This window comes from Rattus norvegicus, chromosome 6 (assembly GCF_021556685.1).
Source record: "Rattus norvegicus strain SHRSP/BbbUtx chromosome 6, alternate assembly SHRSP_T2T, whole genome shotgun sequence".
In the NCBI taxonomy this organism is placed as follows: domain Eukaryota; kingdom Metazoa; phylum Chordata; class Mammalia; order Rodentia; family Muridae; genus Rattus; species Rattus norvegicus.
In genome coordinates this window covers 94,570,259-94,585,944 of record NC_141539.1, presented here as the reverse complement: position 1 = coordinate 94,585,944, position 15,686 = coordinate 94,570,259, and the positions used below count along the sequence as shown (strand labels likewise).

The 15,686-nt window shown below is 45.1% G+C and overlaps 1 protein-coding gene and 1 long non-coding RNA gene across 3 annotated transcripts in view; one reads left to right on the top strand and one right to left on the bottom strand.

Annotated features, from left to right (window-relative positions):
• Cdkl1 (cyclin dependent kinase like 1) overlaps positions 1-15,686 on the top strand; it is a 46,383-nt gene that overhangs the window by 13,840 nt on the left and 16,857 nt on the right. For both annotated transcript variants that reach the window (XM_087553220.1, NM_001025121.1), the window contains 1 exon segment: positions 8,100-8,221. In XM_087553220.1, coding sequence (XP_087409346.1) covers positions 8,100-8,221 — 122 coding nt within the window.
• Positions 10,562-11,705, bottom strand: LOC102548655 (uncharacterized). The gene is made up of 2 exons (XR_015623093.1): positions 11,369-11,705; positions 10,562-10,886 (listed from the first exon to the last, which is right to left on the bottom strand). It is a non-coding gene; the product is annotated as an uncharacterized LOC102548655 (long non-coding RNA).

Below are 15,686 nucleotides of genomic sequence, written 5' to 3'. Positions count from 1 at the left end.
TTTCAGAAGGCTCCAGAGGAGATCTCAGGCCAAATGGCTGGTCAGAGAGTCAGGCTGGCCCTTCTGTGGGGCCTCCAGCAAGCCAATGAGCAACCCTTAATCCTGGCTGCCCCAACTGCAGTTTCCCAAGAATGGCATTTTCCTTTTGACAGTTTTGTCCAGGGTTGGGCTGAGAGGAAGGCAGGCAGTTCTGAGGGTATCTGTTTGTCTCTCTCTTACTGTATAAGATTATGAAATGAATGTTTGCCACCTGCCAAGTATCTACCCCAAATTCGCACGTGGGAGTGAAGGGAATGGTCTCAGACGTGGTAATGCTCAGACCTAAGACCTAAGACCTAAGATGGCTTCATGGGTTTATACAGAAGCAGTCACAGATCCCTTTAGGAATCTGGTGGCGTCACAGGGTCCTTCCTCAAATGTAGTTTGGTTTGTAAGCTGCATGAAGAACTGTAACTTTCCATTTTAAGTGTCAACAACAGCTCGGTTATCTTTCAATTCTTTCTGCTACTACACACCAGTTAATACATCAGCAGTAGCCTGTCGTCGTGCCCTCCACCCCCTCCACTCCCTTCAGGAATCCATGCCGTGGCATTGTGTGGGTTGGCTCAGAGCTCTGTGAAGTGAGGTGTTCTGGCCTTGCTTCTCACTGCAGTCATTATATGCCACTCTGGCCACCTACTGTTGGCCTTTCTAGAATCTTGTTCCCATTGGAAGCAGAGAGACTAATTCCCACGCCCACGGGAGCAACTGCAATAAAGACGCTGCTTTCCACTCTGCCTACCCAAAGCAGCCATGGATGTGTCCTCCAGGCCAACCACCTTACTGTTTACAGGGCTTTGGTGGACAGAGTATTTTCTGGGCCTTCAAAGGAAACATGATCATGTGTGGGGACAGGGCTCTGCAGGTCCACCTAACATTCCAATTTAGAATGCCTACCTCCGAGGCTTCCAATCCCTTTCCTCCACTCAATGCTCTACTAAGGCAGTTCCCATGTGCCTACCTTCTCTGCTGAAAGCCCAACCTCTAGACAGCTGGGCCAGAAAGTGACCTTGTCAGGAGCTAAGCCCAAGCCACAGGACAGGACTCTTCCCTCAATAAACTTGCCTCGTGCCGTTTCTATATTTCACGGTGGTCCAAGACTCTCAAGATTCCTGCTAGCCCAGATGAGCCAGGTCTTGTTGTTCTCTGAAAATGGCTACTTCCTCCTCTTCAGGCTGCTTTATTGTAATAAGGGGTCTTTGGCCTGGAGGAGTGGGGACTGCATTTAAATAGGCACTTGAACTGTGAGAGGGATCTTCAAACTGTGGAAGCAGCTTCCATTCACCTTGCCAGTGTGCAAACCTCTCCTAGTCCAGAGGGTTTGGGAAACTCTAGGATCTAGGGTTTCCAGGTTCATCATCCCAAACATCCCTTGTCACAGAGCCTTCTCTTTTTTGACCTTACCCCTGATCATGTACTGTCTTCTTTGGGACACAGTACTTTGAAAGTGAAGTATTTTCAGCAGTCTGTCTTGCCTCTATAGGAGACAACAGTCCTTTAGCATACAGTTGGCCAGCCCTCTACCTCCCAAGCACAAAGCTGTCAGGTGACCAAGCCTGACCTGTCATTTTCTCTTCTCCTTTTAAATGATTTAAAAGAGCTAATAAAAGCCAGGTCCCGCAATACTCCCTATAATTACCACGTCTCTATTTTGTGACACTGTTGTTACACAGCCACCTGCAAAACACCCAAAACCAACGCAGGTGAGAGTAGTCATGTTTGTCTTACTCTGCATGGGGCCTGCCTTCCACTGGGCCCAAGCGGCCTTCATGAGCGCCACATGACTGGCGCCAGACCACAGTTCCATTCTGTGGATGGAGTTGGGCCCACTTCTCACTCCACGCCTGTGTTCAGTGCCTCCCTCCACCGCAGAAGCTAAGATCTGAGATATGGAGCCACATGTTAGTAGTTTACTTTGGGAAGTAGCCCTGGGGACAGGGGAACGAGGAAAGAGAGAAACCCATAGAAGCCCCAGGACCTGGAACCCGTTTGAGAATCCTTAAGAAGGACCCAGGATTAATCATTTTAAAGCTATGAGCAGAGAGAAGAGCCCATTGCTTCCATTCTTTCTGGATAGGAACTGAGGAAGGACCTCTTCCAAAATGTCTATGAGACCAATTTTAAAGGATTGTGAAAACCACTCTACTGGGACAACTCCCACTTTCTAAACTTTAATTTCTGCTCTTTTGTTATTTACCACAGTTGTGGGAGAAGAATGTCTTTAAAAGGAAAACCAATATATATTAGCAATTGAGAGAAAGGTTCAGTGTGTTTCCCTCAAGTACAGACACAGGGTCAAATCCCCTTACTCACCCACAAAGAATACAGCCCAGAGGGACAAGAGAGACCACAGACAGTGATCTGTATACTGGTCAGTCTAAAACCATGTGGCCCCTAAAGGACCCTCTAGGAGGCCACTATCTTCAGGGCCAGGCAGGTTTTGATGACTCATCGAGATGAGTAACACACTTTGGTATTGGTCTTGAGATGTCCTGCCATCTCTATTGGCTGTGGATTTCCCCACTTTAGACAGAAACGTGTACCTGGAACAGCTCACTTCCTTGACTCTTTGGAATCAGTAAAGGGAGAGTGATGAGATGGGCTGTCTCACTGGGCCTCAGTGTCATAGAGAGGGAGAGATGGGGAGAGCATCAAACCAAAGGTCCTTCCCTCAAGTGGATGGCTATTCTCAGAGCAAGCATGTCAAAGCCACAGGGATGATGATGGGCCGGGAGGTGCCAGACCATCAGATTTTCCAGAACAGCCTGTGACCAGGACTTTAAAGTGATATTTCCTGGTCACTGTTGGCAATGAATATCAAAGTCTTTAAAATGCTGTGGAGAAGGGAAGCTAAACAGGAGACCTTCGGGGACACAGGGCCTGAGCTCATAGTAAGAGGTGGGTGGCCAAGGAAGGAAGGAACAGGCTGATGGCAGACACAGGAGCTATCCAGGAAGGACATGTGACACTCTGCTTTTCATAGGAAAACCAACGAAGATCAGATCAAATTCAACCGAGGGGATACTGAAACACAAACAGGAATCCTGGGGCGTGCAGAGATGGCTCCGCGGTTAGGAACATTTGCTGTTCTTGCAGAGAACTGACTAGTTTGGTTCGCAGCTGTCTGCAACTCCGGTACTGGGGGAGCCAGTGCTTTCTGGCCTCAGTATGTATGCATACACAGACATAAAATAAAAAAAATATTTTAAGAGGTTTGTTTGTTTGTCTTTGTTTTGTTTTGTTTGGCCAGAGAAAGTGCCTCACTTAGCAGCAATAATAGAAAACATCAGAGAGAAAATAAAGGGAGAGAAATCTCAAACTTGACCAGCCCTGTTTTCAGTGGAGCCTCGATTCAGACAGTGGTAATGACCTACAAAGGACAATCAAGATCTTCCAGACTGGGCCAGCCAAGAAATAAAGCCAAGCTTGAGGCTGTGACTTCACACACACGCACACACACACACACACACACACACACACACACACACACACAGAAACCAGGAGTAATTACAGCTAAACAAGCCACAACACCTTTGTAGTAATCTGTTCCGTGGATTCACGCTTCTTGTACGTGACATTTGGTTCTTGTCATCTAATTCATTTGCATGTTCCTCGAGAACTCCCTTCTGTACTGATGTGGAAATAAGGCCCAGGCATGTCCAATCTTCTGACAGCGTGACATACAGTACTGGCATCTACAAAGTTCACACTCAGACCTACACAACAGAGTTACAAGCAACAAACAAACAAAGCCCGTGATGATTTAAGTATGTTTCCAATTTTGTGTTGGGCTGCAGTCGTGGCTATCCTGAGCCTCCTGCGGCTTGTGAGCCACGGGAAGGACACCCGGGAGCCTTCATAGACAAACATCCACAGTTACCGCTGCTGAGATTCAAAGCTACAGGGTGTAGATTGTGAACCAGCTTCAGGACTGAGCGTCCTCCTGACCCCACCCCACCACCCCAGGCCAGTTAATGCACAGAAAAAGGTGGCTTGAGATGCCAAACCCACCACAGTCTGGCTCACCACCCCTTGCAGGGATATCACAATGGGTCACAAAATGCCCCAAATGAGAAGTCCTCTGGGTGCCTCTCAGTTCTCTCCCCACTCGACCTTCCTGCAGCCCCTGTCACCGCTGACCACCTGTGGCATTGCTCTCTTCTTTCTTGCCACTGGGGACCTGTTTTTCTCTCTTCTCTGCCTCTCCCTCATCTCTCTGGGTGTCAGGTTCTTTGGATTTCTTGCTGTCTTAAGGCCACCTCTTCCTACAGCTCCCCCATGGCATAAGGGGGCTCCCTGACTTTATCCTCAGCTGTAGCCCCAGCCAACCTGATGTGTATACTTTGGACTCTTTGGATCCTGTGACGTCAAAGGCTCAAGAACAGCAGTTTCTTCCTTCTGGACCTGCTTTCTCTCTCTGCTGACATCAGCAAGCCCTCGATTGAACCCATCTTTGTTCATTCTTGATATCTTCCCTGCCCTTGTCTCTCAGCTCCAGTTCATTGCCACATGCTGACCTGTGGTAACAAAATATCTCTCAACAGAGCTTTTCTGCTATCCCTCTAGTCTCTGTGCTGGTCCACACCCCTATCACCTCTTAGATGTCAGAAGCCCCCACACCCTCCCTTCGTGTCCATCTTCACCTCTTCTGAGCCATTCTCTGGGGCCATACTGCTCTAAAAAAAACCCAAGGGCTATTGTATCACAGTTTCCTGAACTTCCTTCCCATGACCTAGAAGAAAGTGTATTCCCTGCAGGAATTCCTTAAATGGCCTGAGTCAATTCCTTTCTAGATTCAGCCCAGCAGTCTGCTATTGCTATTTATCAGAGGAAGGGGGATGGGTGATGGAGGTTTTGTGGTATAGGGAGACATGAGAAATTATTGTTCTTCTGTGTTGGGGTGAGTGGTTTTTGACAGATACAATGTTTCAATTTTGCACATGGAAAGAGTCCTAGAGATGGATTGGGTGTGGGAAGAAAACAATGATCTTCTCTTTATAATAGGAATGCAGGGATCTGGAGAGCTGTTTACAACTTCATGAAGTTGGGCGTTAGCAACTTCAAAATGCAAAAATGGGTGACCTTTGAAATTGGAGCAAAACAGTGGTTTTAATTTTTTTTTATGTTTTTGCTACCATTATGAATCATAATGTAAATATCTCTGGACTACATAGGATTTCTGGTGGTTCCCTTCCTGACTCCCAGGAGAAGTCATTTCCCTTGCCCCCAGAGAAGGGACATACTGCTCTCTATTGACATATACCCATGGTTGCATATCAAAGCCCATGCTGGCCTCCAGGCTCCCACAGTCCCTAGTCACAAGAGCCCCCTTAGTGCACTTCAAAACCACACTAGCATCCTGAATACACCAGCTCTGGGCATCCCTCCCAAAGTCACTTTCCCTCCTTATAACCGCCATTTTCCATTGTATGACTCCCTTGCTACCTCTCTGTCTCCACCACTCTCTCGTGTTACTCTCTGCCATCCCCACTTCTCTAGTCCTGGCCATGTCCAGGCTGTTTCTCTGTCTGCTTTGGAGTCTTCCAGATGTCTCTGAATATCCCCTTTGTTTATGTACAATAAAAAACCTTCCTTCCCGCTAATGCAGCAGCCATTTTGGTAGTTTCTTTACTGCACCCCTCAAGTGCTATTCCCGCCTTTTTCAGGATGTGAGTTCAGTCACTGGTATACTGCCTGTAACTCTTCATCCCTTAGATGAACTGGGAGTGCCTAGACCAGCCCACTGCCGGCTAGTGAAGAAAAAGCCCAGTGGCTCCTGCTTCTCTGCGATTCTCCAATGAGCTCTAAACACACCTCATGCTGAAAACGGGTCACAATGATTTATTTATTACTGTTATCATTGCTTAAATATGAGTTAGTATCATATCTCTCTAGAGATAGACATAGAGAGATAGATAGATAGATAGATAGATAGATAGATAGATAGATAGATAGATATTCTCAAATATATGTATGCATGTGCTTGTGCTTGTGCACGTGCCATGCAGTGTGTGTGTGTGTGTGTGTGTGTGTGTGTGTGTGTGTGTGTGTGTGCATGTTTCAAGACAGGGTTTCTCTGTATAGCCCTGGCTACCCTAGAACTCACTCTATAAACCAGGTTGGAGTTGAACTCTCTCTGCCTCCATCTTCCAAGTGCTGGGATCAAAGATGTGAACCAGTCTACTTAACTTTTCATGATACTTTTAATGAGAGAGAGAAAAGCTAACATGATAAAGACAAATCCTAACTATTAAATCCTTGAGGAAAACTATTATCGACTGCTGTGGTTTGAGTGTGAAATATTCCAAGATATCTTGTGTTTGAACGTTTGGTCACCAGCTGATGGCATTGTTTGCGAAGGTTGTAGAGCCTTTAGGATCTGGAGCCTTCAAGAGAGAGCAGATCACAAGTGAGTGGAGCAGGACTTGAGGGTTTATAGCCCAGGCACATTTTGTGACATTCTCAGCTTTCTGACTGCCAGATAATGTTATCAGCTACCCCATACTCCTGCCACTGTGGACTATATCCCTTCAAAGTGTAAGCCAAAGTAAAAGCCTTTTCCCACACATTGCTTTTGTCCTCTGTTTTTCCATAAGGACACAAAAAGTAGCAACTACCAGAGATTATTTGAAAAAAAAAAAAAAGGTGCCAAGTGCCATGTTAGAAATCATTGAACAAACTTCATTCAGTAAGAAAAGTGTTACAGCTGTGGTACCATAATGACATATTTTATGGAGACAGGGCTAAAATCTGCCATAATCAAGTAAAGTGTCTGTCTGGTGGCATGACAGGGTGGCCATGTTCATCTTTTCAGTGAGATTTAAACGATTTTAAGCTACAGAATATAAGTACTGATCCCATATAGGAGGCATCACACATACAGTCACCCTATGAAGCCATGTTCTTTAGCCCTGAGCTTACTGTACTCAAGATCTCGATTTCTCCACTCATAAAATGGAGACAATGATATGGTTTGTTAATAATACCTTTAACATTTAAATCATATCTAGGATAATACTTATGCCCTATTTTTACTACTATTATAGTTATTTGTACAATTTGAAGATTAAAATGTGTAAAATATTGATTTAAAAAAAAGAAATCATTGAACAATAATGAAGTGGACACTAACGGTAGTTACTGCTCATAAAGCAAGAATGGGCACTACAAAGAGAGATTGGACTGGGAGGGGTGTGTGTGTGTATGCGTGTGTGTGTATTCGTGTGTGTGTGTATGTGTGTATGTGTGTATGCGTGTGTATGTGTGTATGCATGTGTGTGTATGCGTGTGTGTGTATGTGTGTGTATGCGTGTGTGTGTATGTGTGTGTATGTGTGTGTGTGCGTATGTGTGCATGTGTGTATGTGTGTGTATGTGTATATATGCGTGTGTGTGTATGCGTGTGTGTGTGTGTGTGTTGTAAATGTCATTTTTCTTTAGAAAAAGATTAGTGTGCGAATCATGCTGGCTCACACCTTTAATCCTAACTTTCAGGAGGTAGAGGCAGAGGGTTCTCTGTGAGCTGGAGTCCAGCCTAGTCAGCATAGTGAGTTCCAGGAAAGCCAGAGCTACTTAATAGAGAGACCCCATTCAAGAGAGAAAGAGAGAGATTCTCCTGGATTTACCTATTCTATCTATAGGTACCGATGAAACCAGAGAACATTAAATGGCTAAGTGAAAATAGTTACTAATTACATGTTAGCAATTACTAATTACTTAGTATTGTCAGTGAGCCATCTGGGATTCTGACACAGAGGCACAGAGTCAGTAGGGAGAACTCTGCAGGAGAGGATATTTAACTAGAGCCTTGGAAACTGAGTTTGTACAACTCACCCCGCAGCACTCCCTCAGCCTCGCCTGTCTTCCCAGATCTCTGCTTCACAAAGCACCTGAGCCCTGATCTCGTTCACCTCTAAGTCACTGACAAATAGCCTGTGAGGACAGCTCGGATGACCCTGATTTCAGACTCCTTCCGCACGAAGAATGACGGGGACAGCTTTATTTTTATGGAACTCAGACCCTCACGACTCAGACTCACCACCCTGCATCTTCTGCTTTCAGCAACTCAAGCATCCCAACCTCGTCAGCCTCCTGGAAGTCTTCCGCAGGAAGCGGCGGCTTCACCTGGTGTTCGAGTACTGCCACCACACGGTGCTTCACGAGCTGGACAGATATCAGAGGGGGTGAGTGGCCCACCCCTTACCAGGAAACAGATGACAAAGCTCATAAGGGTTTGTAAGGGGAAAGTAGCCTCGGGGTCTGTGCTTTAAAGGCTATGAAAGGAACCATGCATGGTAACATGTGTGTAGTTAGGAGAGTGAAAGACAAGAACTGACAGATTGAAGCCACACTGGACCATAATACCTGTCTCAAAAGCAAACAAACAAGTCAACAAAAGTAGTGACCGACATGTCTCTGCTGCTGATAGCTGAGAAATTTCTAGAAAAGTTGTGAAATAAGCCCTAAAGTCTGGGGCTGGAGAGATGGCTCAGTGATTAAGAGCACTGACTGCTCTTCCAGAGGTCCTGAGTTCAAATCCCAGCAACCACATGGTGGCTCACAACCATCTGTAATGGGATCTGATGCACTCTTCAGGTGTGTCTAAATATTATATTATTTATATACAATAAATAAATCTTTAAAAAACCTTAAAAAATAAGTCATAAAGTTATTTTAACGAAGAAAGCACAATGGCTTAATACCACTGAAGACAAACCTTGGCTTCTGTGCTTCCTGTCTCTGCACTGAAGTTATCTCAGCCTCTCAGAAGGCAGTGGACAAGGACAGTAGATACTTTGTGTCTGATTAGGGAAGCTCAGTGGCTTGGACGGTAGAGGAAAACCTCTCTAAAGTATGGTGACAGGTACCTATGATCTCAGCTCATAGGAGGATCAGCAGTCTGAGTCCAGCCTGGGCTACACAGCAAGACTCTGGAGAGAGAGAGAGAGAGAGAGAGAGAGAGAGAGAGAGAGAGAGAGAGAGAGAGAGAGAGAGAGAGAGAGAGGAGAAAGATAATAAATACATATATACATAAATACACATAGATGGTACATAGATACATATAACATAGCTGATACATAGATAAATACACAGATACATAGATAGATAAATAGATAAGAAAAAGGTACAAAAGTAATCACCAAAGGGGCATTTAAGGTTATCAAAAACCTAGTACAGGGGTTGGGGATTTAGCTCAGTGGTAGAGCGCTTGCCTAGCAAGAGCAAGGCCCTAGCAAGGCCCTGGGTTCGGTCCCCAGCTCCAAAAAAAAAAAACAAAAAACAAAAAAAAAACAAAAAACAAACCTAGTACAATCTAAATATTTGGCATGCTGCATTCATCAGGGCTTCTTTGGTACAAGTGACAAAAACTCATCTTGAGGCAAGTACAGGCAGAGAGCACAGGCCTACCAGCACAGCAGGAGTGAGGTGTGTGTGGCACAGGACAGGAAGACCTGGGAAAGAAAAAGTGAGGGCCGGGCATAACCACAGCTTATGTAAACCCGTGCAGTCTTCCCAGAAGAAAGGAACTCTTAAAGAGGAAGCTAAAATCTCTTGGATCTCTGATTGGCCAACTAGGACGATGCAACTATCCCTTGTGCGGTGGGATTCTCTTCCTCCGGTCCTGGAGGGGAGAGGGCTCTGCCTTTGTCTGGGGAAGCATGGAGAATTCCTGACAGCTCAGAGCTGGGCACTGGTGGGCACAGCCGTGCTTATGTCCTCCCTCCAGCAGCTGGAGAATGAGGTTCTTCTCAGCTCTGCCCGAGAGCTTGCTTTGCCCTGTGCTGTTGGTTACTTAAGATCTACCATGACCCTGGGTTCGGTCCCCAGCTCCGAAAAAAAGAACAAAAAAAAAAAAAAAAAAAAAAAGATCTACCATGACCTCCTGTAAATGGGATTACAGTGGCTTGTGGCTTGTTAATGTCCACGAAGCATGCTTTTCATGCTCCAGAAGGTAGGCACCACCCTACAGGCATCGGCACAGAGAATTGTGCCCTGAAACAAGAGAACGTTTCCTGTGCTGCTATCTGCTCTTTTGGCAGCTTGCAAGTAATGCTAAAAAAAAAAAAAACAAAAAAAACAAAAACAAAAAAAAAACAAAACAAACCCTATAGTGTAGTCGCTCCTGCTGTCTGGTACAATGGAGACCCTGTGGTGAGTTGGGCTACTCCTGGTAGGCTCATTTTCCTCTGTTTTATACCATATCCAACACAGAAGCCTCTAATGGGATATAATCTCCCCATGTAACAAGCAAGTGACTAACTGTGCAGTGGAAAGCGGCTAGCTGGGTGTCCCCTAATCTAATCCAGTCCTTACGCTGTCTAGACAAATGCAACAGCCAATCCCACATGTTCAAGACTTGAACTACCCAAGACTGTCTGCTCCCCGTAGATGCCAATCACAGCCCAGGTCATTTTACCTGGGCGTCGACCGATTGCCTGTGAATCAGGATACCCACAGCCTACATCATCCTTGAGTTCAATACATTTACTCCAGTGGCAGGCAGGACTCCGGGACGCATTTTGTCACATCTGCTGCTTTATTACAAAGGATACAGATGAAAGGACAGTCACAGTAAAGTATGAGAAAGGGTGTGTGGAGTCCGCACCCTCTGTAGGAAGACCCACAAGTCTGTCTCTCTGCCAACTCTCCAGAGGCTGCAGTCCTTTTGGGTTCTTACGTGGACTCCGGTGAGAAGCCGTGGTTGCTAACTGACTGCATGGGGAACTCAGCAAGACTTGTCTGTCGAGATTCTTCTTGGCTTATCTGTGACGCACTCATTTCCTCCAGAATAGGGGACAGGGTCACTGGGGATGAGCAGGGTCAAGCACAGAGGAGACACTTTCTTCTCTAGGACAGAGAAAGGTTTTATGTTCAGGTTTTATGGCCTGCCTTCAGGAAGGAGTTATAAACCAGGCATGGTAGATAAAACTCTGCAGATAAATGGAGACAGATAGATGGGTGTGTGTGTGTGTGTGTGTGTGTGTGTCTGTGTCTGTGTCTGTGTCTGTGTCTGTGTCTGTGTGTGTGTGTGAAGACTTTTTGACACTGTGACAAATCTCTGAGAGAAAGAGTTGTTTATGAAGAAAGGTTTACTTGGGTTCATGATTTCGCAGGCTTTGGTTCATGGTCAACTGGCTCTATGGCTGTGGGCCTGAGGCAAGGAAGAAGATTGTGATGTTCCTGTGATAGGCTGAAGCCGCTTGTCTCATGACAACCAGGAAACAGAGGAGTAACGGAAAAGGGGGGGGGTCAGCATTTACCCTTTAGAGGCATGTCCCCAGTGACTCACTTCCCTCCGCTAGGCCCATTTTCTACAGCTCCACTCTCACCCAGTAGTTCACTCAAAGCTTGAACCCATCAATCGATGAAACCATCCATTCATTAGGTCAGGCTTTGTGATCTCGTTGTCACTGGAAAAGCCCTCACAGGCAGAGCCAAGGGTATGCTTCACTAGTTTCTTGGGGTCCCCTCAATGCAGTCAAGTTGACACAATTAACCATGATAACAGAGAAGGGAGTGGGGGCAAAGATACCCCGTATAGAGTAACTTGCTATTTACGATTGAAGGCATGTTATCTACTGACATGGCTCTCTCCAGAAGTGGGCGTGGACACAGCCCAAGTGCCTCAGCCTGACAAGGGCAGTCATGCCTGCCCCACCCCTCCCCAGTTAGTTTCTCCTCATGAAGATTATAAACTAATTTTCTTTATAAATTGACTAGCACTAAGCCAGCAGACACAGTTTATACACGTATGAGAAAGTTGCTCCTCTGATGTTCTGTTCCGGGCTGGGTGATTTGCTTGGCACTCACCTTGTTGTGGTGCCATGGATACTGTCCAGGTGTCCGGAGGGCCTTAGACCATGGCCGCAGCAGCCGATCCGCCAGCCACCCTGTCGAGAAAGCAGAGCACGCCCTGTGTTGTGGAATGAGTTCTGCACTTCACTAGTACACTCTCATATGTCTTTTCTATACACAGGAATATAACCCTTAGACCTACTATTAATATGTCATTACAATAAGTTACATTATTTCTAGACATCCCTCCGTCACTGAATATCCAAGAAGTTGTCAGCATTTGGCCTGGTAAATAATTCTACTGTAAATTTTCCCTACAAATAAGTTTTCTTTTTTCTCTATTTCAATTTAGAAGTTCTTGAGCTAAGCTTCTAGGGTGTACATTTTTCCAAACCAAACAGATTTACTTTGCCACCAAGATGTGAACTGTTACACATTTTCCCTATAACCATGCTAAGTTACACTCTAATATTCAAATATTTTATTTGTGAAGTCTATCGAATGCACAAGGAGGAAATAACAGCCCTATTCAACTCCGTGAAAACACAAAAGAAACATTTCCCAAGTCATTTTCTGAGTCAACTCTCTCCTGATGCAAAAATAAGATAAAGGCATTTCAAGTCAAGAAAGCGATAAACAGGTGTTTCTCATGGACCTTAGTGAAAGCCCCCTACTAAAATTATTAGCAGATAATGTAAGGACAAAAGTGGTATACTGATATTTCCTGATATTGTGGGCTTCCTAGTCTTAAACTGAATCTATTGTATATGTTTATCTTGCTTTCATGTGTGCCCTGTGCATGCCGGTATCCTCAGAAGGCAGAAGAGGGTATCCATCTCCTAGGGGTGAAGTTATGGATGGTTACATCCTATCATATGAATGCTGACAACTGAACCTGGCTGCCCTTAACCTCTGAGACACCTCTCCAGCCCCTGTAGGCTCCCACTTTTAATAGATGAAGATTTCATTATCCCCTACCCTAATTGTCCAAATACTTACATTGTATTAACTATCCACACTATAGAACTCTGGCTGTCCTGGAACTCACTCTGTAGACCAAACTGGCCTTTTACTCACAAAGATCCTCCTGCCTCTGCCTCCCAAATACTGGAATTAAAGGCATGTACCACCACTGCACCTGACTTTCTTATCATATTTTTCTTCAAATTAATATCTGCTTTGCATTTTAACTTGCCTAACATCCTTTAACCCTATAGATAATTGCTTCCATTTTTAAAATGGCTTCTCATATTTTTCTTCAAGGCACTCACTTCTGACTCCACTACTATTTTTTAATTAATTAATTTTTTCCTTGTGGCATCCTGTCATTAGTCCCCTGTGTCAGGGCCTGCTGTCCAGCTGTCCTCCTGGAGCCCCCTTTTGCTGCTCTTTTATGGTTCCTCCTGCATTTCTCTGCAGATGAATTCCTTACTTCCTGAGTTTCCTGTCTTCCTCTTTCTGGGTTTACCTTTGTTTTTCCAAGTACATCTGTCTCTAATTGGTAAAAAAGGTAGTACAATCTCTTAGAAATCTAGACTAGATATTTCTAACGATCCCTGCTGCCACCTCAAAATGAATGAAGCAATGATGAGTCCTTTGTGTTTCTGGAATAAAACAAACTTCCCAAAGCAGGCAGATTTCTGTAAGTTCCAGGCCAGCCAGGGCTACACAGAGAAACCCTGTCTCCAAATTACAATAACAGAACATAGAGCAGTCACCCTGGCAGGCAGCTCCAAAGTGTGGCTGCCTTCGACACTCTCCCCAAGCAGATGGATTTCAGTTCCCTCTCCCTGGAAGACGTTCTGGACCTGGCAGCAACCCAGGAGGCTCCGGTGGGACAGCTGTAGCTTTCAATAAGGAAACTCACTCATCCAAACAGGACCACATGACTACCAGTGGAAGGGTGTGCCTTCCCAAGTTCCCTCCACCTTGGTTTGAGTTGGAGGATAAAGGGGACACCCATGCTTGACTTTTCTCATGTGCATAACCCGGCTCCTGAGGGCTTCATGTGTAGGACTGGACATTTGTAGTCTTCAGGAGAATAGTTCCAGGGACCCAGGCTGGATTGTCAAATTCTGAGCATTCCCTACCTAGAAGAAATGGATACATGGCTTGTCTGGAGTTCGGTCACCTCATCACCTGGTGGAAGAGACTCTGACCCCAACGTCTTTCAGAAGTTAGGTTCTAGTGCGTTTGTGATTCCTTTGAGGGAAGAACGTGTATTTGAGCAGGACTCCAGTGGGAGATATCTGGGGCAGGAAAGAATGGGAGGGAACTGGCTTCTTCCCATTACCACTACCCCAGTCCTCCACCTTCTGCCCCAGAGCAAGACCACACTTCGCTATCAACACAGAAACCCACATTATGGAGCCAACCAAACTTCTTAGCCTTGTCACCACAGACTACAGCTGAGGAAGATCTGTCTCAGTCTGGAAACTCTACCTAGTCATCCCAAATTTCCCGAAACACTTACGTCCATTACAGATTTTCATAATTCGGATGGCAGAAGGCAGAGGGCATGACGACAGCCTCCAGCCTTACTGGCTCATAAATCACGTTATGCAATCTGGACAGGTTGCCTTGCTTGCCTGGAAGGAAGGTGGTTAGTCCCCGCCTCCCTTCACCACCTGCCTGGTACAGGGTAAGAAAGAGGAGGCCGAGGTCTGCCTGTGTCTTCATTCTCACGTTGACTCATATTCACTTTGCATGAAGGTCGTTGTGTGCTTGGTTGAAATTTTTCCTTAGAAGTTTTGATATTGTTTCTGTGCTTTCTGTCCTCTGCGATGTTGAGGAATCTGGTGCCTCCAGTTGTGTCAGAGCATGCCTTTAGTCCCAGAACTCAGGAGGCCCCTGTGTTTGAGGCCAGCCTGGTCTACAGAAAGAATTCCAAGATAACCAGGGCTGCATAGAAGCCGGGGAAAAATAGAAAAAAAATGAAAGAACAAGAAGAAAGGGAAAAAATGATGTCATCCTGTATTTCGTTTCTTGTAAAGTCTTGGGTTTTTATTTGTTTTGTTCTCCAGACGCTTGGAGAATCTTCTCTTCATCTTCATAGTTTCAGATTCTGAAAATTTTGAGCTTTGATGAGCTTTTTATAGATAAAGTGCATTTTAATTATTTCATTATTTATTTCCTACTTCTTTATTAATTTTTTAAATTTCCTGGACCTTTTATTATTTGTGTGTTGGAGTCTTTTACTGTTTCTCTATTGTTTATCTTACTTACTGTAGTCTCGGAGGGGGGGGTTGCTGAGGATAGAGCCTTGCACAGACTAGGCACATATCTTGCTTTACTGAAGATATATCCATATATCCTCGATATATAGATTATCACATATATAATATATCATATATATTTAAAATATTTAAGATGTTCTCTTTACCCTTCATAGAATGTTTCATTTATGTGTGTGTGTGTGTGTGTGTGTGTGTGTGTGTGTGTGTGTGTGTGTGGGTTTTGGAGAAATGGCTCAGTAGTTAAAAACAGTTGCTCTTCTCTCAGAGGACTAGTGTTCTGTTCACAGTACCCAGTCACGTTGAACAGCTCACAATCACCTGTAATGATATCTCCGGGAGATTCAATACCCTCTTCTGGCCTCTATAGGTACTCATACACATGTGTGGGCACTCTCTCTGTCTGTCTCTCTGTCTCTGTCTCTGTCTCTGTCTCTCTCTCTCTCAGACACACACACACACACACACACACACACACACACACACACACACACACTTCCAGTTTTATCCTGCTGCAGAATATATTCTGTTTTTCTTCCTTTTGTCTTTTCCCCAATACTGAAAACCTGTGTCCTGCATCCTCTCACTGTGCTTCAGCTAAAAAGATTCTTAGAATCTG